Raw genomic sequence first — 25,690 nt, forward strand, 5'->3', positions numbered from 1 at the left:
TACATACTGTATAAAACATCTAAAAAAAACTATGTATACATTTTCTTAGTGTTGTCTTATGATTGTTGTAAAAAAAAAAAAAAAAAAGGTTTAAAATATTGTCATACTCAGAGAGGCCTGCACGCTCATATTCATATTTTAAATATATATGTTGATCCTAAAATTCAGGTTTTATTCTAAATGTTATGTTCTGTTATACATATATGTTAATTTTTTCTTAATGAAATACAATTCCTTCTTTGAAACAATGTAAGATATTTCATTAACCAACCAAAACATTTACAACTGTTGAATTAAAAATATGAATCCCAAAAATAAATAAGTTCAAAATGTATTTAATTTAATAACTTAGAACAAGTAAATAGGTCCTTGTAATGTCACACAATTGTGCAATGACTTGCTGCAAGGCAAACATTTGAGGCTCAATGATATCTTCCTCATTGGCCAGTGGAGCAGTGGGTAGAATTTCGACATTCAGCTAGCGTAAGGAATTAGCCCATATATAATATAGCTAAATGGAAGTAAAATAAAACTACTCATCTGATGAAGACGCCTGACAAGTCGCATCACGGCGAGAAAACAGGAAGGCAGGATGTTTAATTTCTGGTTCTATGGTTATCATCAAACTTTTCTTCTTTACCATCACTGGCCCCCTTCTGCAGTGACATCACAAAAAACACACTAAGAGGCAAAACACACTCTTAGAATTAACACACACACACAAAAACACTTTACCCCACTTTAATTACCAAAGCAAACTTGTGGTCAAACAGCATCATTTCAATAATGTCATTGATTGCTAACAAGACATACATTCTTTTGATTTAATTAGTTTTTATAGGTTTAACCTCCCTAATGCAGTGCTGCTCCTTTAGTTGTGTACAGTACAATAAAAAGCAACAAACACTTGCAGCAACACCAGCTCATTATACAACCTGATCAACCAAAACCATGCTAATTAAAAGAGGTTAAAAGCTATGTATCATTTTTTTTTATTATTATGTGGGCCAATACAAATGATCTGACCAGACATTTTACAAACAACACTGCCCTCTGGTGGCATGGAGCAGTGCATGCCACAGTAAATAAGGCAGAAAACTTCACTTCATAAATCAGCAATAAGCACTTTTACAAGTCAACACTAACAAGGATTGTTTCATAGCTTTTACAACAAAAAAAGAGGACAAAGATTAAGCATCCTCATCGTGTCAAGCAGAGGAATGATTTTTATATTTTTTGTGTCTAAGGTCAGTAGATGAAAAGGACTCGGGTACGGGGCATCGTGCTAAAGGTGTCCGCCAGCTTGCGAATTCTGGTGTAGTTGATGAAACCTCTGAGGAAAAGCAAGAAGCCTGAAAATAAAACAGAAGAGGATTTTTTTTTTAATATCTTAAAAAGTAGGGCTGCTATTAATGGCATGTGATATATTTTTTTAAAGTATCATATTAATCATGTTTAACTGCAGATTAAACATGCAATTTGTATTGATCGCAAGCGCTGTTTTACTTTTACTTTAAATTTTTGAGCAAATAAATGACATGCATTCAAGTAAAAAATATATTTTTCATGACATTGTGATTTTAAAGGCCTACTGAAACCCACTACTACCGACCACGCACGCAGTCTGATAGTTTATATTTCAATGATGAAATCTTAACATTGCAACACATGCTAATACGGCCGGGTTAGCTTACTAAAGTGCAATTTTAAATTTCGCGCAAAATATCCTGCTGAAAACGTCTCGGTATGATGACGTCAGCGCGTGACGTCTCGGATTGTAGAGGACATTTTTGGGACAGCATGGTGGCCAGCTATTAAGTCGTCTGTTTTCATCGCAAAATTCCACAGTATTCTGGACATCTGTGTTGGTGAATCTTTTGCAATTTGTTCAATGAACAATGGAGACAGCAAAGAAGAAAGCTGTAGGAGGGAAGCGGTGTATTGCAGCCGACTTCAGCAACACAATCACGGCCGGTGTTTCATTGTTTACATTCCCGAAAGATGACAGTCAAGCTTTACCATTGGCCTGTGGAGAACTGGGACAACAGAGACTCTTACCAGGAGGACTTTGAGTTGCATACGCAGACACGGTACCGTGAGTACGCATGCAGCTGCGGCTTCCAAACATTTGATCGCTTGCCCGTACGTGCGTGCCGCTATGTGCATGTCACGTACGTAACTTCGGGGACTTTGGGGAAATATATGTACTGTATGAACTTTGGGGAGGTGAACGGTACTTTGGGCTGTGGGATTGAGTATGTTGTGCAGGTGCTTGAGTTGTATTGGCGGGTTATATGGACGGGAGGGGGGAGGTGTTTGTTATGCGGGATTCATTTGTGGCATATTAAATATAAGCCTGGTTGTGTTGTGGCTAATAGAGTATATATATGTCTTGTGTTTATTTACTGTTTTAGTCATTCCCAGCTGAATATCAGGTCCCACCTGCCTCTCACAGCATCTTCCCTATCTGAATCGCTCCAACTGCCCTCCAGTCCTTCACTCTCACTTTCCTCATCCACGAATCTTTCATCCTCGCTCAAATTAATGGGGAAATCGTCGCTTTCTCGGTCCGAATCGCTCTCGCTGCTGGTAGCCATGATTGTAAACAATGTGCAGATGTGAGGAGCTCTGCAACCTGTGACGTCACGCGCATATCGTCTGCTACTTCCGGTAGAGGCAAGGCTTTTTTATCAGCGACCAAAAGTTGCGAACTTTATCGTCGATGTTCTCTACTAAATCCTTTCAGCAAAAATATGGCAATATCGCGAAATGATCAAGTATGACACATAGAATGGACCCGCTATCCCCGTTTAAATAAGAAAATCGCATTTCAGTAGGCCTTTAAAATGCTGTTTGCAACTTGCTCACAGTTACATTTTTCAAAGCATAAAATCTAAAAAGAACACCACCAGCTAGCTTATGTTACCATTAGTGGTATAACAGAACACGTTTGTTGGACAATTGTCTATATTTTTCAACTTCCCTTGTGGATCAATAAAGTTTGTCGAAGTCTTCTGAATACACTTTTTTACCGTATTCGCGCAGGGAGCGCGTGCACACATACAAAAGCAGTTCAAGAGAAGCAACAAACAATTTGCAGTCATGTTGTTGTTATGATAGAATATACATTCAATGACAGCTAACGCTAGCTATCCAAATTGCTATTATTAGCCAACAACACTTAAAGCTCCTACGCATGCATGTGTTGCATGTATTTGTAATTACCGTACGTCATTACGTACGAGAAGCCGTGAGAGAGCGGGATATACTGTGTAAAATACATTGGAAAGTTGGCACCCTCTAGGCATATGAGTAAATGTTGCAAACAGTCCTTATTAATTGGTGTATGGATTGTCTTTGAGCTGCAATTGATGTGAGGAAGCATTAACACTAAAAATGTAAAAATAAGAATTCAAAATAAAAAATACTTTTATTATGATTATGTCTTACATTTTTCCAACATTTTTCATACTTTGTGTTTTGTTCAAAATATTAAATTAATTAGAATGCTCTATACCAGTGGGGTTTAGGTTTAATCAACAGACTTGTGTATTGTGTATTGCATTGTGTATTTATCATAGCACAACAGTAGTTTCCCAGTGGTAGAACATAGATGGTTGGACGTTTAGCTTCAAAAAAGTTTTTTCATAATTTTTTTTTTTTTTTTTTACAAAAGTTTTTGTTTAATATATTTATGAAACTTTAAAAAAAAAAAATGTTTTAAAATGTGATACTACACTCAACCCAGAAATGTTTCAGGGACTTATATAACTAATGAATAGTGTTCAGTTTTATAATACAATACAATATAGCTACTTACCCAACACTAGGAACACCCACCACAGCCAGTACTGACCATCAAAGTAACCAGGAAAGTATGTGGAGAACTACAAACACAAGAGGTGGAATGGAGGGTTAGAACAAATATGGAGGAGCATTCAAAAAGATGTGTGCAAGATGTAACAAAGAAACCAACCACTACAGAAGCAACATATATGAAACCACATTTAAAGCATGTGTGTGTGTGTACGTACCCGGACAATGAGGACCCATTTGATAAGGGAGAGACCAAAGCCAGATATGGCCCCGTAGCGGCCGGCCGCTGAAGTGGTCAAGCAGAAGGACAGGAAGAAACCGATCCAGTTGAACAGGAATGCCACTGAACAAAAAAACACAATAAGCACGAATACATCAGACATGTAAAAAAGTAACATCATCTGGAGGAGGACTGAAGATGGACAGAAAATAGTAAGATAGACGAAGAAAAGTCAGATTTTATGTTGAAATATCAAAATAAAAGTGGTAATTTCAATAGAACGCATTTGGAAAATTACATAAATCAAAGTTATATTACTGATAAAAATAGTAATTATGAGAGAATAAAGCAACATATATAAATAACAGCAAATTATTAAGAGTAATATTTTCATTTGAAGAGAGAAAGTCGCACATTTGAGAGTAATGTTGGAATTTCATTAGAATAAAAACTTAATTTTCTGAGGAAAAAGTTATACAACTTGAGGATGAGGTTTTGGATTTTAAGAGAAAATGTCGTCATTTTGTGTAGTAGATATAGCGAGGAGGGTAGAGGAAAATAGGTTTACACTATATAAGACGATCATTGTAATTACATGAATGAACTAAGAATTTTAAGAGAATAAAGCTGTAATTTTTAAAACAAAATATGTCAAATGAAAATAAAACAATTTTGGGGAAATAGAGGTACACATTTACAAATAAAAGTTTATCTGCAACTGTCTGGTCATAGTACTTTTTATATATTTATTAATAGAAATCAGTGTTAATTTTGTTGACTAAAAATTTTCGTCTGTTATCGTCAACGACCTATTTTCCCTTGACGAAATTAGGACATAACGAATGAAAACAAAAGCACGTTGACTAAAACAATGACGAAATTGACAATTTAGTCAGTGATAGGATTGACAAAGACGAAATCCAATCATATTTTTATTTTGTCTGTAGGTGGGTGGGAGAAAATAGCCAATCACAGTTGCATGTGAAAGAGAGGCAGGTGGAAAAGCACAAAGGGCATCCTATCAGAACTAGAGTCTTTAAAATGGAGACAGTTTAGATTTTTCACCCGAAAAACAAGACGCAATACTTTTTTCTTCTATACTGGGAAGAAAGAGAATGTACGCACTTCATCTTTGCCACTGTAGACAACAAAGCTAATATTTGGAAATGGCTCACACTGTACTGAATTACTGTTACTCTTAAAGACAGTAGAGCAGGGGCACCCCCCGCGACCACAAAAAGGACAAGCGGTAGAAAATGGATGGATGGAGAAAAAAAAATATTTTTTCTTCATATGACCATAACCATGCAAACATTTTCATGCACTGCACACTGGCGTTAAGGCAGCTGACAACTATGAAAAGTGCCACTACATAGCAATGGACGCTGTGGTCAAAGTTGGAATTGCCACAAAACACATTTTAAGACATTTAACACCCTACCTTACCATGAATTGATTAACGTGGACCCCGACTTAAACAAGTTGAAAAACTTATTCGGGTGTTACCATTTAGTGGTCAATTGTACGGAATATGTACTGTACTGTGCAATCTACTAATAAAAGTCTCAATCAATCAATCAATCAAACCGCCACCTGGCGGCTAAAGTGGATAGTGCACACCCCCAATTCATCACATATGTGTCAGTGTCAGATAAACAGCAACGAATGGGGCCATATGAATCCCCCTACTGTACAACAAAACCAGCAAGTTCCAAATGTAATAAGATATGTTTTATACAAATGTGTTTACTTTTGTTACACACTATGAAACATTTTCAATTCTATGATCTATTGTCAAAGTATCAGATTGGGACTCAAAATCGGATCGGATCTTATGTCAAAAAAATCAGATGGGGATATAAGGTAAAAAATATTGATCAAAACATCCCTAATTAATAAACATTGTTTTGTCAGCTTTACTCCTCTACTTACTATATAATAAAAAACTAAACCATTAGCATTATTTTAGATGTTTTGTATGTGTTATAATAACATTTTAGTGAACTAACAGTGTTGCCAACAGGCATCATCTCTTTTAAAATTGGTCTGGATGAAAGGATGAGATGTTTGCTTATTATTGTTTTATTTTTATGCAAGGCTTGAAGTATTGTGAAGTCATTCTGGACTTACTGAAGAAGGTGAGCATGAAGATGCCATCATTCCCTATCCTCAGTTGATCTGCATCTTCAAAATCATCCCTGGCCACAAAGTCTTCATCCTGCCATAAAACAAGTGGGAAAAAAACTAATTAAACATACACACATGATCCTATAAGACCGTAATCCTAACTTGCATAAAAGTACAACAAAACACACACACACACAAAAGCAACACAGCAAACGTGTAATGGTCATCACAATGTCTACAAGCCTGACAACTAGCAAAGCATATCTGTCTCTAGATAGAAAGCACACACATATACACACAGTTTGTATCAATATAATGAGATATGGAGGCACACACACCAAAGCTAGAGCCAAAATACTCATCTCATACACACATTCTTCCAAGTTACCTCCAGCGAACTGCGAATTACATCGTCAAAAGTCTCCAGACGTTCCCTGTGCTGAGGCTGTGGCGGCCGAGCGCCAGGCAACAGAGAAACACAACACCAAGCGATGAAAACGACGCCCTGCCACCCCCACAATCACAACACTCGCCACTAGAGGCCACACATGAGTACTTCTACTAAATGTACTCGCACTTTTGAGTTTGGTTCGGTTTCAACATAAGCTGAGTGCGTTCTTAACACTTCCTGTGTTGAAGCAGAACAGGAACTCTAAAAGGACAGTGAGAGACTCACTCTTCCAGTTACCAAGGGAACGGTTGTCTCAGTTTTGCTCCTCTCCGCCTCGTCGTAGGAAGGTAGCGTGGTCGCCACGTTGTAGGACGGAGGCTTGGGGAAACTCCCGTCTTCTTTGAAGTCAAAGTAGGCTGAAATATAGACAATAAAATATGGAAACATTTAAAAAAAATATTGGTAATTAATTTTCACAGGGTTTCTGCAGATATCAGCAATCTACCGGTAATTTAATGTTTTGGAATTACTTTTTATTGCAACTTAAAACACATTTATTGCCCATGTCCTACTGCAGGTAGTATTTATATGTAGTCAAAGGCTTACAATTGTCTGTATGGACAAAATAGTAAGCAATTGACAATGATCATTTTGAATAATTGAGAAAATCTAATTTAATCTAATCTAATTTTCACTGTTACTCTAAAGTGAATAAGAAATGTTTGAAAAAGCCTTAATGTAAAAATAATCAGCAGTATTGCCAGCGATCAGATCCATTTGACTTAAGCCTCGAGAACACGGCATCACTCGGGGCAACACACGTTCATAACGGTAGTGTGGCACTTTACGTGATTCTATCAAATGAACAACTCGAGTGAGATGGATGCACTTCAAAACGATGGGGGAAAAAAAATTCTGCCAAAATACAAACTTTGAGGAAATAGATATGTTTCCAGTTGCAACCATATGAAAGCTGCCACAAATAATTAACTATTAATGAGCTTCTCAGGCACAACTACTTAGCACAAGGAGGACTGCCACCACAAATGTATACCCAAACTGAAAGCGTGTTTAGCTGCAGTGGCAATATTTGTCATCTGCCACACAGCATCCTGCTTTTGAGGTAACTAGGGTCTTCTAAAAATGTTGAGCTAAAAACCCCACTATTTTTAAATGGGGAACTGCACTCTTTTGGGGGATTTTTGACTATCGTTCACAATCTTTATGAAAGACATGACGACGGATGTATTTTTTTCTTAATGCATTCTAGTCCACTTACAGCCCAATAAATAAATAAAGCCCAATAAAAAACATCCAAAAAGCACCAACAATATTCCATTTACATTTTGTGACTTGAATATTGACCAAATATTAGTAATATTGTTATTATAAGCGCTAACGCAGACAAACTTTAGCGGCGCCGTGATCACTAGCGTGTGTTGGCACACACGCTAGTGATCATCATCGAGTGGTCAGCTGCTTCCTCGCTTCTTTTGCTTGTGAAAGTTTATTGTGGATCATAAAGCATGCCTCTCACCTGGATAGTAGAAGAACGAGGACGTATTCCGACAAGTTTGTACACTTTGACAGTAAATTTAGACCAGGAAATGGAGAGAACGACATGAAAAGACACTTGGTTCCATCCCTCTTTTTTCTTCATGAGGATTAGGAGTCAAACGTGACTATAATAAGATTCTATCAGCCTGCATCGTTATGACAGCAGACATTGTACAGTAAGTGATGATTTATTATTTTGTCGCCTCTCAAAGTCTGCAGTTAGTAGAAATCAGCGCGTTTATTCAATATTTAGAATGCACTCAAAACATAAATAAATATCTCTGTCGTCATGCCTTTCATAATTATTGTAAATGATGGGCAAAATACCAAAAAAAGTTAATTCCCGTTTAAAAGGTAAATTATTTTCAAGTTGTTGCTGATGTTTAAAATGTCCTCTTAAACCAGGAACTTTATTTTATATTTAGTTATTTTGTGTTTTTGTTATTAACTGAGGATTTGAGCATAGCTTAAGCCTTTTTTTAAAGAAGACTGAAGATTATACATTACTATTCTTATTCTATTTTCAAAACATTTTTTATGCAACCTTAAAATTTCCAGATAAAAAATAAAACTTCCATCCATCCATCTTTTTCCGCTTCCAAGTCGTGTCGCTGGGGCAGCAGCCTAAAGAGTGAAGCCCAGTTTTCCCGTTCCCCAGCTACTTTGCCCAGCTCTTCCCGGGGGATCCCGAGGCGTTCCCGGGCCAGCTGGGAGACAGTCTCTCCACCGTGTCCTGCTTCTTCTCCGTTTTCATCTTACCGGTCGGACGTGCCCTAAACACCTCCCCAGGGAGGCATTCTGACCAGATTCCCGAACCATCTCATCTGGCTTCTATCGATGTGGAGAAGCAGCGGCTTTACTCTGCGCTCCTCCCGAATGACAGAGCTTCTCACCCTATCTATAAGGAAGAGCCCCGTTGCCCGACGGAGGAAACCCATTTCGGCCGTTTGAACCCGGGATCTTGTCCTTTCGGTCATAGCCCAAAGCTCATGACCATAGGTGAGGATAGGGATGTACAGCGACTGTTAAATTAAGAGCTGTGTCTTTCGGCTTAGCTCCTTCTTCACCACGATGGCCCGATACAGTGTCCACATCACTACAGACGCTGCACCGATCCGCCTATTGATCTCACCATCCACTCTTCCCTCACTTGAATGGTAGGCAAAATTCCAAAAATAGTGCAGTTCCCTTTAAATGTACCATATTTTCCAGACAATGAGCCACTACTTTCTCCTCCATGCTTTAAAACCCTGCGGCTAATGAAGCAGTGCGGCTAATTTATGGATTTTTCATTGCTAACGGCCATAATGTTTTGTACTAAAAAAATTGTTTTCATATAACACGGACAGAGACACTGAAAAGAAGTGTTATCGTTTGCGCTATGGTGCCAACTTTTGGATGAGACCACTCACTGCGAGTTGAAAATGTAATTTGTTCCATGCCTTGAACCGCAAGTATAACTGTCCATAGAGTTTCTGCTTGAAAGGATTCTTTATTCATCACTCCAAGCAATGTTTGTAAGTTTTACAATATATCTAAAACAATTCATACTTAAACAGTTTCATGCATTAGATCTTGTGTCAGTTTCGTAAATTCACCAAAGCGTCACAGAGGAGTTATTGAGTCTTTTTAACTCAGGGGTGTCAAAGTCAAGGCCCGCGGGCCAAATTAATTATCTGTGGCCCCCGGGATGGTATTTGATTAGTATTAGAAACAGTCCGCAGGCCACAGCTGCCTGCTGCTGTTTTGCACACACCAATCATCAGTGTTGGCGCAAGGAATTTTCCAAATGGGGTTCCAGGGACCCCATCAAGTCATAAAAATGGGGTCCCACAGTAAAGTTTTGAGGTCCCACTTTTTTGTAACCGTTTTGAAAACAAATGATAAATGTATGCATTATCCTGTTATACCTCACATTCTATATAGTGGTTTGGAAAAAGGTTGTCATAAACGTTACTTAATTCACTAAAAAAAATAATACAAAAGAAAACACATTTTTATTCATATGTAAATGTATTCAGTTATAAACATTCATTCACTTTCTTCTTTCCTTCATGGATCTAAACTTTACCGCTGCCGGTATTTTTTATTGTAATAGTTTCAGAATGTGTTTAGTCCATTTTTGGCCAAAGTAAGACAAAGAAAACAATCTGAAGTTGTCTTTATTTTTTAGTTTTAATGCCATGATTTTAATAGTCCGGCCCGCGTGTGCACAGATTTTCCTCCATGCGGCCCCTGAGCTAAAATGAGTTTGACACCCCTGGTTTCACTGATTGGGGAGCTAGCTTCCGCAGATAGCGGCTCAATGACGATGATTTCTGTTTTGATTTATTAGCCGTTTTACTGCCGTGTGACAGGCACTGTTGGGAAGCAATTAAGGTATGTAAATAAATATTTACAAAATATTTCGTACCGGTATATATCTGCGGCTTACAGTCCGGTGCGGCCCATATATGTAAAAATATTAATTTCGTTTAAAATGTGGTGGGTACAGCTTACATACGCACTTTATAGCTCGGAAAAAAGGGAAGATTAAAAATTGTAATAGGATGCCTTTGAAAGGAGCAACATTTCTAGCGGGCTTACCAGCATTGTCCTCTGTGATGCTGCTGTATGGAGGTGGGGCGTCAGCAGCTACCTGTGGAGTCCCATCAGCATCATTCACATTGGGAAGCTGAGAAAAACAATTAAATGCTTAATTACCAAGAATGTCTCAATCGTTTTAAGGTCCCTGTGACTCCCAAACAATTTGCCACTGTATTTGCCATTCCATCAGGTGTTGTTATGTTGCGCAGGGCTTACTCATTTCCTCTTTCTGCTGTTACAATTGTGAATGATCCACTTGACACTCCTGTAGGGAAACTTTTGTTTTAATCAGAAAAATAACATTGATTGTGTGTCAGTCTCCTATGTAATTGCGCTCTGGAATAATGTTGTGAATGACATCTGCTGGGTCAAAACATGGTCTCTTCCTAACAGGTATTTACTTATGAACAAAGTCAAAGAGATTTATTTTAAAATCTTTCATGGTTATTACCCTGTAAAGACTGATGGTTAGATACAAGAAGGACATTGATGTTACCTGCACCTTACGTAACATGCATCCAGAGACTGTTTACCACCTGTTTTGGACTTGTGAAAGCACTCAATCACTATGGCAGGGCATCTGTCCATTCATCCTGGACAATATTCATGACAAATGTGTGCTTTGTTTTAAAGATGTGCTTTTTGGTTTTAAACAGCATCAAAAACATTTTTTTAAAGGAATTTTACCTTTGCAACCTCATTGTACGATTGGCTAAGTTTTATATTCATAAATGTAAGTTTCTCAATTTTTGTGCCCTTAAAAAAAGAATTAGAACTTTCCTTTTAAAACGCTTTCTCCCTCTAACAATCAAAAAGCTGTGAAAACTATGATGCTGTGCTCCAAATTTGGATTATTTACGTAACGTGTGTGAGCCTATGGCTTTACACATTTTGCATTCTTCTTTAAGTACCACTGATTGTCACACACACACACACTAGGTGTGGTTAAATTATTCTCTGCATTTGACCCATCCCCTTGTTCACCCCCTGGGAGGTGAGGGGTGCAGTGAGCAGCAGCGGTGGCCGTGCTCGGGAATCATTTTGGTAATTTAACCCTCAATTCCAACCCTTGATGCGGAGTGCCAAGCAGGGAGTGAATGGGTCCCATTTAGAAAGAGGTTCCGCAGCCTCCGTAGCAGAACCTCCAGGTTCTGTAACAGCTTCTTCCCTCAGGCCGTAAAACTCTTGAACGCATTAAAATAATCCCATCAATTCCCCCAAAAAATTGATTAACTCGCTGCAATATAAAGACAATAGAACATACATCCATAAACACGGATGCATATGGAAAAGTGCAATATATTTATCTGTACAGTAATCTATTTATTTATATTTGCACCTTATTGCTTTTTTATCCTGCACTACCATGAGCTAGTGCAACGAAATTTCGTTCTTATCTGTACTGTAAAGTTCAAGTTTGAATGACAATAAAAGGGAAGTTTAAGTCTATTTGTATAGTCTTTAGTTGCTTTATTGAGTTTACAACCCCCTGGCGCTGTTTTGTACTGTTTCTGTACTTGTTTTGATTATTATTATTTATTTGAATGTTTGAATATTATATATAAAGGTTTTAAAAATAAAAATAATATTTAAAAAAATAATAATTAACGCAGACATGACTAATCGAACAAGGAACGTTGCACTAACTTCCTGCTTTAGTGGTCAGAAATGGCCAACTTGAACATAATGTGTGAACCATACGATCCGGTGCATTTTAACACCACGTACACGATTTTTGACGTCTGGAAGTCACACCTCTTGGATTGAAACAACCTAAAGTGACCATTATTAGGGTTGTGTGCAAAGAACCTCAGCTAATATGGCTTCATTATGCCAGCCATAGTGTATGTTAGCAAACAGGGACATGCTAGGCTAGTTTAGCTACTCCACATCTTGACGAGCAGTTATCGACACATTTATTTAAAAAAAAAAAAAAAACAGGTTAGCCAGCTCGCCATTCCACGAACATTTTACATAGCAACACTAAATACTTTCACAACCTAAGGCGAAATGTTCGTGGGAGTTAGGTTCGCTGAAGCTAGCGAGGAAGTTAGCATGCTAACATTGGCTGCCACGTCCAGACGTTACAACAACGGTGTAAATACATGAAATTGCTGATATTTGGGACTAACGTCTAATTTGGGGTCGTTTTAGCACATATGAGTTTGGCAATTTAGCTTCTACGCAAGTTAATTGGCGTTGAACAAACAAACTAGTGGACACCGTCGTAACTGCGTCCAATGTTAAGTACTACTTAGCGTCAGGTGGCCATGATTATAGGTGTGGACAAATATAAACAATACCTGCTGATATCTGGCGCTCGGCTCAGCCATTCCGATCTGAACGGCTTTCAGAAGAAGCAACAATAAAGAAGTGACACAACGCTCAGGACCAGCTTGAAGAAAATTATATAACAGTGGAAACTGTCAAGTCAATCCTCGCCACAAAAAAAACCCTGCTTTTTACGTGCGCTGCGTGTAGTCAAGGTGGCGGAAGCGAAAGTGCGCCACTTCCGGTTTAGGTACGACAGCGGAATAACGTTTTTCCAGGATTACATTACCCATTCAAACAAGTTGCCACAGTTCTATACACACATGTATCAGATTGTATTAACTATATTGATTAGTCATTTATTTGTCAGGGAAAATTAGGCTTTCACAGCATACATATGATTTTATTTTGGAATAAAACCGGATACACGTTACTTTTATCTTGTACTTGACTCTTTTAACCTGGTCATTGACGTCATCAGTCACAACTAACCCCCCACACCCCTTTTGGGGCTTTAATGGAGTGTGTTGTCTCTCTTTGGAGGCTAAAAAAAAGTATATGTATTTGTGTTACTTGATCAAATGTGCAAAGAAAAGAAAAAATAGCATATAACGAGGTATCGTAAGGTTTTATTGCATCTTCATGTGAAATAAAAAGACAACAGTACCTGTACATTTTTGCATGCTATAAATGGACAGCCTAAGTGTGGTTGTGGTACTTAAGGAGCACAGGGTAAGTGGTCCCTATGTGCTTTTGGTTGTAGTGGTGGCAGACAATCTCCACATCATAGAAACTGAACTGGACTTTGACACGCTCGTTGGGTGAGGAGAGGAAACACAGAGTGTACAAGGCGAACTCAAACTCTGGACTGACGCCGATGAAGATGCTGCCTTTAGGCTTGATGCCGTTCTTCCAGCTGAACTGCAGAGCCAAAATGTGCTCGTTCTCATCGGGCTGTGGGAAAGGTAAAAACAGAGGTATTGATAGCGATTAGTGAGACAGATTAGATTGATAGCTAAAAGGATAACTAGATAGATATATCCCAGGTATTATATTTTAATAGAAATTATTTTTTTAAATAAATATAAGGCTTGTTATTTAGGGAAAACTTAAGTTAAAAAAAATCATTTTATTTAATTGTTAGATAAATAGATAGATAGATAGATAGATGAATAGATAGATAGATAGATAGATGGATAGATAGATAGATAGATAGATAGATAGATAGATAGATAGATAGATAGATAGATAGATAGATAGATATATAGATAGATAGATAGATAGATAGATAGATAGATAGATAGATAGATAGATAGATAGATAGATAGATAGATAGTACTTTATTGATTACTTCAGGAGAGTTCCCTCAGGAAAATTATAATTCCAGCAGCAGTGTACAGAATTGAGATCGTATTTAAAGGGGAACATTATCACAATTTCAGAAGGGTTAAAACCATTAAAAATCAGTTCCCAGTGACTTATTTTATTTTTCGAAGTTTTTTTCAAAATTTTACCCATCACGCAATATCCCTAAAAAAAGCTTCAAAGTGCCTGATTTTAACCATCGTTATATACACCCGTCCATTTTGCTGTGACGTCACACAGTGATGCCAATACAAACAAACATGGCGCATAGAACAGCAAGGTATAGCGACATTAGCTCGGATTCAGACTCGGATTTCAGCGGCTTAAGCGATTCAACAGATTACGCATGTATTAAAACGGATGGTTGTAGTGTGGAGGCAGGTAGCGAAAACAAAATTGAAGAAGAAACTGAAGCTATTGAGCCTTATCGGTTTGAACCGTATGCAAGCGAAACCGACGAAAACGACACGACAGCCAGCGACACGGGAGAAAGCGAGGACGAATTTGGCGATCGCCTTCTAACCAACGATTGGTATGTGTTTGTTTGGCATTAAAGGAAACTAACAACTATGAACTAGGTTTACAACATATGAAATACATTTGGCAACAACATGCACTTTGAGAGTGCAGACAGCCCAGTTTTCATCAATTAATATATTCTGTAGACATACCCTCATCCGCTCTCTTTTCCTGAAAGCTGATCTGTCCAGTCCAGTTGGAAATGCATCTGCTTTGAGTGTCGCAGGATATCCACACATTCTTGCCATCTCTGTCGTAGCATAGCTTTCGTCGGTAAAGTGTGCGGAACAAACGTCCAATTTCTTGCCACTTTCGCATCTTTGGGCCACTGGCGCAACTTGAATCCGTCCCTGTTCGTGTTGTTACACCCTCCGACAACACACCGACGAGGCATGATGTCTCCAAGGTACGGAAAACAGTCGAAAAAACGGAAAATAACAGAGCTGATTTGACTCGGTGTTTGTAATGTGTTTGAGAAAATGGCGGATTGCTTCCCGATGTGACGTCACGTTGTGACGTCATCGCTCCGAGAGCGAATAATAGAAAGGCGTTTAATTCGCCAAAATTCACCCATTTAGAGTTCGGAAATCGGTTAAAAAAATATATGGTCTTTTTTCTGCAACATCAAGGTATATATTGACGCTTACATAGGTCTGGTGATAATGTTCCCCTTTAAGAAGTATCCCCTGTCATCCTAGTACCCCCTTCCCCCCCAGAGAGGAGTTGTACAGTCTGATGGCGTGTGGGACAAAGGAGTTTTCTAGTCTATTAGTCCTGCACTTGAACAGGTTCCTCTGGCTACTGATAACGGTATGCAGAGGATGACTGGCATCATCCATGAGGCTCAGTAGTTTTTCCAGGATCCTTGGAAAAACAACTGAGCCTCACGTCACCAGTGAGTCAAGTTTTATTCCGATCGTAGAATAAAACTTTTCTCCAGTCTGGAGCTGTCCTTCTTAGATGTACTGTTGTTATGTACATTTTTATGAATACAATTATTATAATGATATTAAACATTACATTTAATAAATATAATTACTTGGTATTTATTTGTTAAAAAAAATGTTAATAAAATATTTTTCAGGTAAAAATTACAAAGTAAAAATACAATAACATTTTTCCATTTGTATTTAATTCACTTGATATTAAATAACAACAATTGATATAAACAGAGGTTTGTCTTATCCCCTGTTTTGTGTCAATGCCTTTTATACAGAACAGCAACATGGAAAAGAAGCTGGTTTTGAGGGTGGTGCGAAATATGACTAACACTAGCATAGAAGTTGAAACAACATTTAGAAGGAGCAGCTGCTTTAGTGACAGGCTTTAGTTTCACTATCTGTTCTAGCGCCCAAGTAATGCTGCCCTGAACGCGGACTTACAGGCACTGACAAGATTCCACTCTGATATAAAATGTACTAAAAAAACTGAAAATAGACACGTGGTGTTCTTTTTGTTTGTTTGGGGATAAAAAAAACATTTTGTTCCTACTCAAAGGCCTAGTGGTTAGAGTGTCCGCCCTGAGATCGGTAGGTTGTGGGTTCAAACCCCGGCCGAGTCATACCAAAGACTATAAAAATGGGACCCATTACCTCCCTGCTTGGCACTCAGTATCAAGGGTTGGAATTGGGGGTTAAATCACCAAAAATGATTCCCGGGCGCGGCCAGCGCTGCTGCCCACTGCTCCCCTCACCTCCCAGGGGGTGATCAAGGGTGATGGGTTAAATGCAGAGAATAATTTCGCCACACCTAGTGTGTGTGTGACAATCATTGGTACTTTAACTTTAACTTTAACTTTAAAACAATCAATCAACTTGTTTAATTATGTTGGTCCACATTATTTTACAGTAAACTGCACTTTAAAGTAATTTGATTCAATATATGTAACAATATTAGAATTTTAAAAACTCCACAATCTGGGTTACTGCTTGCCAAAGCCCTAGTGAGAAGCACTGGTGTACACAAGTCATGAAAGAATACAAATAGTAATAATTAAATGTTAACTTGAAGTAAAAGTGCTCTAGTATTCAGTACACCACTGATACTTTGTTTACTGCAGAATGCATTTTTTGAGGACAACCAAAATAACAAAAGAACTTTGAGAGGAACAAAAGTTTACTTTACTCCCACAAAATGTACCGAAAAAGAAGCCAAACCGTGGCCCTAAAACCAGGTACGGACCGGAGCGTGGGTTACCTGTACCGTTGCACCTCTCGTAAGCCCAATTATATATAAATGAACAAAATGACAGTAGTCAGCTGTTAACATATATTACCTCAATCAAACATGGCGTAAATGTGTTACAAGATACTGCAATAGTAAACAGTAGGGATGCAACGGTACTTGCTATAATCCTGCACGGCACAATCCGACTTTAGTAAAAACAAAATAATTGTGATATTATTCGAGATCGGATGATATGAAAATACTAATCGTGATAATTTTTTTTGCCATATCACCCAGTCATAAGTGACAGTAACCGAGTACCTTGGGTGAGTTTGCATTGACGCTGTATCCTTTGTAGTCAATGTGTCCCAGCTTCTCTTGCAGATAGAGCTGGATCCAGTTGTGAAAGCCGATGACCGTCCTCCCTCCTCTGGTTTCTCCAACAAATACGTGTTCAAAACCCGAGGAGTCAGGCCTGCTTGGCAGAAGACCGAGAGCATTAGAAACCAGGCATTTATTTGACCTGTGATGAGTGGTCAGCATCCTGCAGGTTTATGTAGGTCTGCATGCGCTTTAATTTGTTGTGACTTTTGCTCCTCAGTGCTATTACAACATTGGTTCTGTTGCTGCTGGTTATAGATGACGATGTAGTCGAAGAGAGCTGCTACGTCCCTACCCACAGTACCCACAGTGCTTTACTCACACTGTTGCCATGGTGGTGCAAGATTCCGCTTGTTGAAGCATTATATATTTTAAGCCACAGTGCCAGATTGCACCCACCTGCTGGATCCTCTCCTTGCGTAGAGTTCAAACCAGATCCTGTAGAGCTGCTCTTTAAACTGCGTCGTATCTTGTGGAGAGAGCTGCTTCTCCACCAGGTATTTGTGAGCTATCTAAAAGGAAATACGACAGAGATTGAAATGCTGGTGGTAACAGAGAAAAAGCTACAATGTGTACCTTCATAGTGGGAGTCTGAACAATGGAGTCCAGGAACTTGTGGTTCTCTGCCACCTCTTCTGCAGTCACAACTTCTGGCTCTCCGGTGTCACTCACGTAGTTATCCAACAAGGAGATAAAAGCTGCCGAGACCAAACAGATGCAATGAAGGCCAAGTTTCCAAGGTGTTACAAATGTATCACATTAAATGTTATAGTGTAACAGGCTTTGATGTAAAAAATAATAATCCAAAAAATGAGGACAAAATAAGAGAAGAGGAGCAACATGAAATGCATTCATATTTCTCAATGAGGGTTTCTGAACCATACTTGGTAACCCTTCGTTATTAGCCAGTAGAGCCAAGTGACTAGTCCTAGCCAATCAACAAAGAAAAGCAGTGATTATAATAATATATTAATAATACATTAATACATTATAAAAACATTCCTTATAATTTTTAGGTGAAACTTACTGAAATAATTTAAGTGAAAAAGTAAGCAAAAAAACATTTTCCTGGTATTATATTTTTATAAAAATAATTTTTTTCCCCAAGTCGTTTTAATTGTTGTAATATTTTTAGGCAAAACTTATTACATTTAAAATATTGTATATATAATTAATTTTATATATATATATATATATATATATATATATATATATATATATATATATATATATATATATATATATATATATATATATACAGTGGGGCAAAAAAGTATTTAGTCAGCCACCAATTGTGCAAGTTCTCCCACTTAAAATGATGACAGAGGTATAGGTACACTTCAACTGTGAGAGACAGAATGTGAAAAAAAAATCCAGGAATTCACATTCTAGGATTTTTAAAGAATTTATTTGTAAATTATGGTGGAAAATAAGTATTTGGTCACTTCAAACAAGGAAGATCTCTGGCTCTCACAGACCTGTAACTTCTTCTTTAAGAAGCTCTTCTGTCCTCCACTTGTTACCTGTATTAATGGCACCTATTTGAACTGGTTATCTGTATAAAAGACACCTGTCCACAGCCTCAAACAGTCAGACTCCAAACTGCACTATGGCCAAGACCAAAGAGCTGTCGAAGGACACCAGGAAAATAATTGTAGACCTGCACCAGACTGTGAAGAGTGAATCTACAATAGGCAAGCAGCTTGGTGTGAAAAAATCAACTGTGGGAGCAATTATCAGAAAATGGAAGACATACAAGACCACTGATAATCTCCCTCGATCTGGGGCTCCACGCAAGATCTCATCCCGTGGGGTCAAAATGATCATGAGAACGGTGAGCAAAAATCCCAGAACCACACGGGGGGACATGGTGAATGACCTGCAGAGAGCTGGGACCAAAGTAACAAAGGTTACCATCAGTAACACACTACGCCGACAGGGAATCAAATCCTGCAGTGCCAGACGTGTCCCCCTGCTTAAGCCAGTGCATGTCCAGGCCCGTCTGAAGTTTGCCAGAGAGCACATGGATGATACAGCAGAGGATTGGGAGAATGTCATGTGGTCAGATGAAACCAAAATAGAACTTTTTGGTATAAACTCAACTCGTCGTGTTTGGAGGAAGAAGAATACTGAGTTGCATCCCAAGAACACCTTACCTACTGTGAAGCATGGGGGTGAAAACATCATGCTTTGGGGCTGTTTTTCTGCTAAGGGGACAGGCCGACTGATCCGTGTTAAGGAAAGAATGAATGGAGCCATGTATCGTGAGATTTTGAGCCAAAACCTCCTTCCATCAGTGAGAGCTTTGAAGATGAAACGTGGCTGGGTTTTCCAGCATGACAATGATCCCAAACACACCGCCCGGGCAAAGAAGGAGTGGCTCCGTAAGATGCATTTGAAAGTCCTGGAGTGGCCTAGCCAGTCTCCAGACCTCAACCCCACAGAAAATCTGTGGAGGGAGTTGAAAGTCTGTGTTGCTCGGCAACAGCCCCAAAACATCACTGCTCTCGAGAAGGTCTGCATGGAGGAATGGGACAAAATACCAGCTACTGTGTGTGCAAACCTGGTAAAGACCTATAGTAATCGTTTGACCTCTGTTATTGCCAACAAAGGTTATATTACAAAGCATTGAGTTGAATTTTTGTTATTGACCAAATACTTATTTTCCACCATAATTTACAAATAAATTCTTTAAAAATCCTACAATGTGAATTCCCGGATTTTTTTTTCACATTCTGTCTCTCACAGTTGAAGTGTACCTATGATGAAAATTACAGACCTCTGTCATCATTTTAAGTGGGAGAACTTGCACAATCGGTGGCTGACTAAATACTTTTTTGCCCCACTGTATGTGTATATATGTGTATATATATCTATATATATATATATATATACAAAAAATTATGATGATTTTTATTCAGGAAATTCAAAAAATAATTTATAGTATTTTATTTTAATTAACAATTATTTTTAAATAAAATCATTTTTGGGGAAAACTTATTATAATAAAATAGTTTTACCTGATATTACTTTTTCATGAAAATATTTTTTTATTAAAATAATATATATATTTTTTTAGTATATACTACATTTTTAGGGACAACTTACTGATACAAAATATAAATTGTTTTCACAAAAAATTATATAAACATAATATTGAAAAAAAAACATTTATTTGGTATTTCTATGTTGTTTACTGCATTTTATCGAGTGCTTTATGAATGGTTCAAGGTCAAAAAGTGTGTTCAATTGAGAAAAGTGGAAAACATTCAAAGTGGTCATGGAAATATTTTAGTTGAAACTAGGTTCTTGTAAATAAAAAGGAAACAAGGACATTGATAACATAGCAAACATGCCGTTTATGGCTGCTACCCACACACAGCAGCACTGAGTTAAGTGGACAAATGAAGTCAAATGCATACTATAACATAAAAGAGCACCTTGAAGAAGGCCGCCGAGAGAAAATGCAAGCCATTATCACTTCCTGGTCATGTGACACAACAAGCGAAAGGGGGGATCAGCATGCTTGACGTGCATCCTAGTGAACTCTGTGTGCTCTGTGCTGGTTACACAACGTGCCACTGTTCGTCATAAGGAGATTAGGAGTAGATCAAAAAAAGCTTTGCTGTGATGGAGGGGGTGCGATGAAAGGGGGGTAAACACTGGTGCAACTTGAAAAATATGTGCTTTAGCAACTGTTTTGATGCTATACAGTACACCTACTAATTACAGCAATAACTCCGGCTTCCTCCCACCTCCAAAGACATGCACCTGGGGATAGGTTGATTGGCAACACTAAAAATTGGCTCTAGTGTGTGAATGTGAGTGTGAATGTTGTCTGTCTATCTGTGTTAGCTCTGTGATGAGGTGGCGACTTGTCCAGGCTGTACCCCGCCTTCCGCCCGAATGCAGCTGGGATAGGCCCCAGCACCCCCGCGACCCCGAGAGGGAAGCGCGGTAGAAAATGGATGGATGGATGGATGGATGGAACTGTAAAACACCAGCAGACAACAGTATTGTCTGTGATGTGAGTAGTTTTACTTAAATTTTATTTAGCTTCAACATAACTTCTTTTGTAGGAAATTTAATTATTTACATAATTTCTGTGGAGAAAAATTGTTCAGAAATGAGAACAATTTGAAAGTCTGCCAAGTAATGCCGGCCAACTGACTAAGCATCCAAAGCTTATTTATACACTAGTTGTATAATCATCTACAAGATGTATTGATACGCGAACATTGCAATCCCGGCAACCTCAATCTATTGATTACCACTCGTCTTGAATAAATACAGAAGATTTGCAATACATTTCAACACAGAAATGTCCTGTTTGTTTGCTGGTTTGAGTTCCACAACAGCCCGCTAAGGCAGCAGATTCTAAATCCTAATTTCTTTATTAAAAAAAAACAAAAACAAAAAAAACCCGCTTACCTAAAAATGTTTCCTTTTGGAAAATATTCTCGTCGACAAACTTAAACAGAGGATATCCTGCTCCGTCGTTGTCGTCGTCGTTGATGGCCATGTTGACTCCAGCTTTTCCCTACAAATTGGACAATAATTAGGACACAGAAAAACTTCCTTGTGTCTATATACCTGACATTTTACAGAGGACACTGTTAAAAAAAAAGCAGGCTTTGCTACACATATGAAAATAAAACTCTGCCAACTATTTGTAAGTCATCTACAGACATGGAAGATGTATGTTTGATCACCTTGTTATTTTTAGAAATCCGGCTAACCTAGCATGATACTGCTGTTAAATGTGACTGTAATATTAGCACGGTAGCTAACATAGCTATACTAGCGTTGCAAACAATAGTGTCCTCATGTCCCACTCCTCAATGGTACGTTTTTGTATGTGATTGTTGACATATATTATTACTTTCGACAAGAGTAGATACAGTGTATATGTAAAAGGTGGATAAAGCGCTTTCTGGGAGACAGCCGAGGATAAACACAGCTCATTCGCATTAAAGCTACAGACACACAAAACGGCGTTGTTTCCTGTGGGGCTGATAAAAGTACTTTTAAAATGTCCACATTCCAACAGCAAGACTATATTTTATGTGTGTGTGTGTTTGTGTGTGTGTGTGTGGTGCACCTGCAGGGAGATCCTGTAGTCCTTCCCAGGCCGTAGTCGGTTGACGTCATTGTCCCATAGTTCCTGCACCATAGCCGACAGCTCGCGTTCCCCCTCGATCATGATACAACTGCTGGGCTTTTTTCTCAGTTTAGAGGTGATGGAGCTGCAGGAGGTCTTCTCGTATACTAAATTGTTAAAAATAGTAAAGTAGTTTGTTGTATACCTGTAAAAAAGGTACAATGCTCAAAATCAACACAATTACCATTCAATGAAAATAGTCCACATACAAAAGCTAAAATGAAAATAAATAAACCAAAAATTATTGATAATATATTTGTTAAATAATTCATCATTTATTTACAAGATAGAACAGTGTTTAAAAAGTTTTGAAATAATTACAATTCAAAACACTTTTGTATTATATGTTTTATTGTTTTTATTCATTTATTTTGTACTATTTCTGGTTTATGTGTATGATATTTTAAACATGCCAGCTAAAAAACATGAAATTAAACACATTTTAAATGTTTAAATAGTAATCTTGAGTATAACCTAATATACAAAACAATATGTCAAATGTGTGGGACTACCTTAAATCTGAAAAATTATTCATCTTAGGTCATAAACTAAAATATTTATTCAACACAAGTCAATGTTTCGAGTGTTTTTTACACTTTTTTGGTGATATTTCCAAACTAAATTATACAGCATGTCACTGTCAGAACGTAACAATTACATCTGTAAATTTATTTTTGGAAATTAAATATCTTTTATTTATTTATTGAGGTTCAAATAATTCAAAATCAATATATTTAAATAAAATAAAAATGGTTGTATTATTGTTGGTTGATAGAAATCACATGGCTCAAATCACCATTTATCGGAAATAATAACATTTTGTATACTTAACATTTTTCAACTAAAGTATCAGTGTGAATACATACTGTATATAGATATATTCCGCTACTTATGTAGAAATAAAATAAGTTGTAATAAACATATTCAAACCAAATAAAGTAGAAACTAAAATATTTATTATTAGAATTTAAATAAAGCCATTCTGACACAAATCTATTAGTTATTCGAGATTAGAAAAAATATATTATCATTATTGAAATGGAATGGTAGAAATCACACGGTTTTACTGCCTATTATAATTAAATAATACAATAATTAATAATAATTTTATAATTCTTTACATTTTACAATTAATGTATACGTCAGTGTTAAAACATACAGTACCGGTACATAAAGATATTCCACTATTTACATAGAAATACAATAAGTTGGAATAAACATATTTAAATCAAACAAAATAAAAATAAAAATATGTATTATTAGAATTTTAATAAAGCCATTCTGAAAAAACATATATTTAATCAACATTGGAAAAAAAAGTATTATTAATATTGGAATGGTAAAAATCACACAGTTCTACTGCCTCTTACTATTTCATTTCAAAACACCCTATATAGGAAATAATTCAATTTTGTGACAATTATTAGGGAATACCTTACATTTTTCAACTTAAGTATATATGTCAGTGTGAAGACATTTCAATATATTCCACTATTTGCGTATAATAAAATAAGGAAAAAACTTTTGTTTTTTTATCAAATACATTAGAAACAAAAACATTTATTATCAGAATTTAAATAGAGCTGTTCTGAAAAAATATATACATTTTTATCAAGATTAGAGAAAAGTATTAGAATGGTATCGAAATCACGTGGTTGTATTGCCCAGTCGTGAGGCACTTTGGATCCGTGTTGAATACAGCAAATATGGTTCCTTGGCCAATGAAAAGTGACTTGTTTGAATTTTAAAGACATGTACATGAACAGTTTAAGAGAAGTTTTTTTTCACATGTGGATACTCACCACACTGTCCAACAGAGCCATGATGAAAAGTGGTAAATCTATTTTTACAATGTAAATAAGTGACTCCACGTCTATAATACCCCCAGGTGACCCTTTGAGCACCCCCTCAGGCTACATCCCAACATCCCTCACTGACCTTTTATCCCGTGGGGAGCGCTGTCCTGCTTCAGAGAGGACGACAGAAGGCCGGCTGATAGTCCAAAGGTGACGGTTCTTCCCTGTTAGTGAGAGCAGGTGTCTTTAGGGCAGTCAGTCAGCCTGTGTGGAGAAGAAAGACAGGGGCTGGACAAGAGGGGCGGGGGGACCGAACAGGACAGGACAGGAGAGGGGGGCCATTTTAAAGGGTTGTCCCCTGTCAGCAACTCTAGCCAAAGGGATTACACAATGTTGTCGTCTCTTTTCAATCTCAGGCTAAAACGTGCGCTCTTTTGTTTCTTTAGTATTTCATTGTTTCTCGCACTGGTGTCACACGGCACCACTACCTGGATTACAAGCTAAATGTGTCACGCTACAGGTTACAAGACGCTCTGTGCGAGAGTGGGGGGCACGACCTGCTCTCTCGCAGCGGCACAACAGCATCATTGTCGTAATATCATCACTTTAAGTCTTACCTCTTCTCATTGGCCTCTTTAATGCGGTTACAAATGACACGTTGAGGCTCAAAGTATGGTTAACTTATCTACTATTAAAAAATCGGGAACCTACAATACAAGACTCATATTTCGCCGCACACCACCTACCTGAAAAAATATATTAATAACATACTCTTCTCTAAATCATACATATTTCTCTTTTAGAAATGACACACTAATAGTTATATGTATATATAAATAGGCCCACTAAACACAATAATGATCTAACATGTACCGGTAAGACAAAAGTTTAAAATATATATATATTTTTTTAATGTATTTTTTGGGGAGACATATTTATAGGTTGAAACATCCATCCATTTTCTACCGCTTGTCCCTTTCGGGGTCGCTGGGGTGCAACATATACAAATTATGTAATAATTAAATATGATGGCTAGATATGAATAAAGTATTAAAATAATGTTACTGATGAAATTTGTATTTTTTTTCAACTTTTTACATAGTTGTGTTAAAAAAAAAATCTTGCAGTGAGGTAACTGGAGTCTGATAATGCAGTGAAAAACACGCATCTCCACATTTTGTGAGCTTTTTGTTTTTAAACAAAAAAAATAAAAAATAATAATAATAATAATTTGTGTTTTAAATAAAAGGAATGAAAAACAAATCGCTAAATGCGGTCATACATGCTTTGCTGCGCCAATTCTAATATTGTATGTAAGCGTTTGCAACGGAAAA

General features: G+C 37.5%; 2 protein-coding genes across 6 annotated transcripts; both read right to left on the reverse strand.

Moving 5' to 3' along the window:
- Positions 1–725: 725 nt before the first annotated feature.
- LOC133607687 (NEDD4 family-interacting protein 1-like) lies at positions 726–13,197 on the reverse strand. 4 transcript variants are annotated; one of them, XM_061962553.1, is made up of 8 exons: positions 13,001–13,197; positions 10,698–10,785; positions 6,852–6,970; positions 6,552–6,608; positions 6,167–6,254; positions 4,035–4,159; positions 3,821–3,887; positions 726–1,352 (listed from the first exon to the last, which is right to left on the reverse strand). In XM_061962553.1, exons 1-8 carry the CDS (start codon positions 13,028–13,030, stop codon positions 1,249–1,251), a joined length of 678 nt encoding a protein of 225 aa, XP_061818537.1. In that variant the 5' UTR covers positions 13,031–13,197; the 3' UTR covers positions 726–1,248. The 4 variants fall into 4 exon arrangements, with proteins under 4 accessions (XP_061818537.1, XP_061818536.1, XP_061818539.1 ...); XM_061962552.1 differs by having other exon boundaries at positions 6,840–6,970; XM_061962555.2 differs by lacking the exon at positions 6,552–6,608.
- A 389-nt stretch (positions 13,198–13,586) lies between these two features.
- endou2 (endonuclease, polyU-specific 2) lies at positions 13,587–25,486 on the reverse strand. 2 transcript variants are annotated; one of them, XM_061961607.2, is made up of 7 exons: positions 24,499–25,486; positions 22,501–22,645; positions 21,831–21,939; positions 17,976–18,097; positions 17,799–17,911; positions 17,340–17,493; positions 13,587–13,922 (listed from the first exon to the last, which is right to left on the reverse strand). In XM_061961607.2, the coding sequence occupies exons 2-7, from the start codon at positions 22,600–22,602 to the stop codon at positions 13,668–13,670; spliced, it is 855 nt and encodes a 284-aa protein (XP_061817591.1). In that variant the 5' UTR covers positions 22,603–22,645; positions 24,499–25,486; the 3' UTR covers positions 13,587–13,667. The 2 variants fall into 2 exon arrangements, with proteins under 2 accessions (XP_061817591.1, XP_061817590.1); XM_061961606.2 differs by having other exon boundaries at positions 22,501–22,705; positions 24,499–25,485.
- Positions 25,487–25,690: the final 204 nt, after the last annotated feature.

Source organism: Nerophis lumbriciformis, linkage group LG09, assembly GCF_033978685.3.
Source record: "Nerophis lumbriciformis linkage group LG09, RoL_Nlum_v2.1, whole genome shotgun sequence".
Classification (NCBI taxonomy): domain Eukaryota; kingdom Metazoa; phylum Chordata; class Actinopteri; order Syngnathiformes; family Syngnathidae; genus Nerophis; species Nerophis lumbriciformis.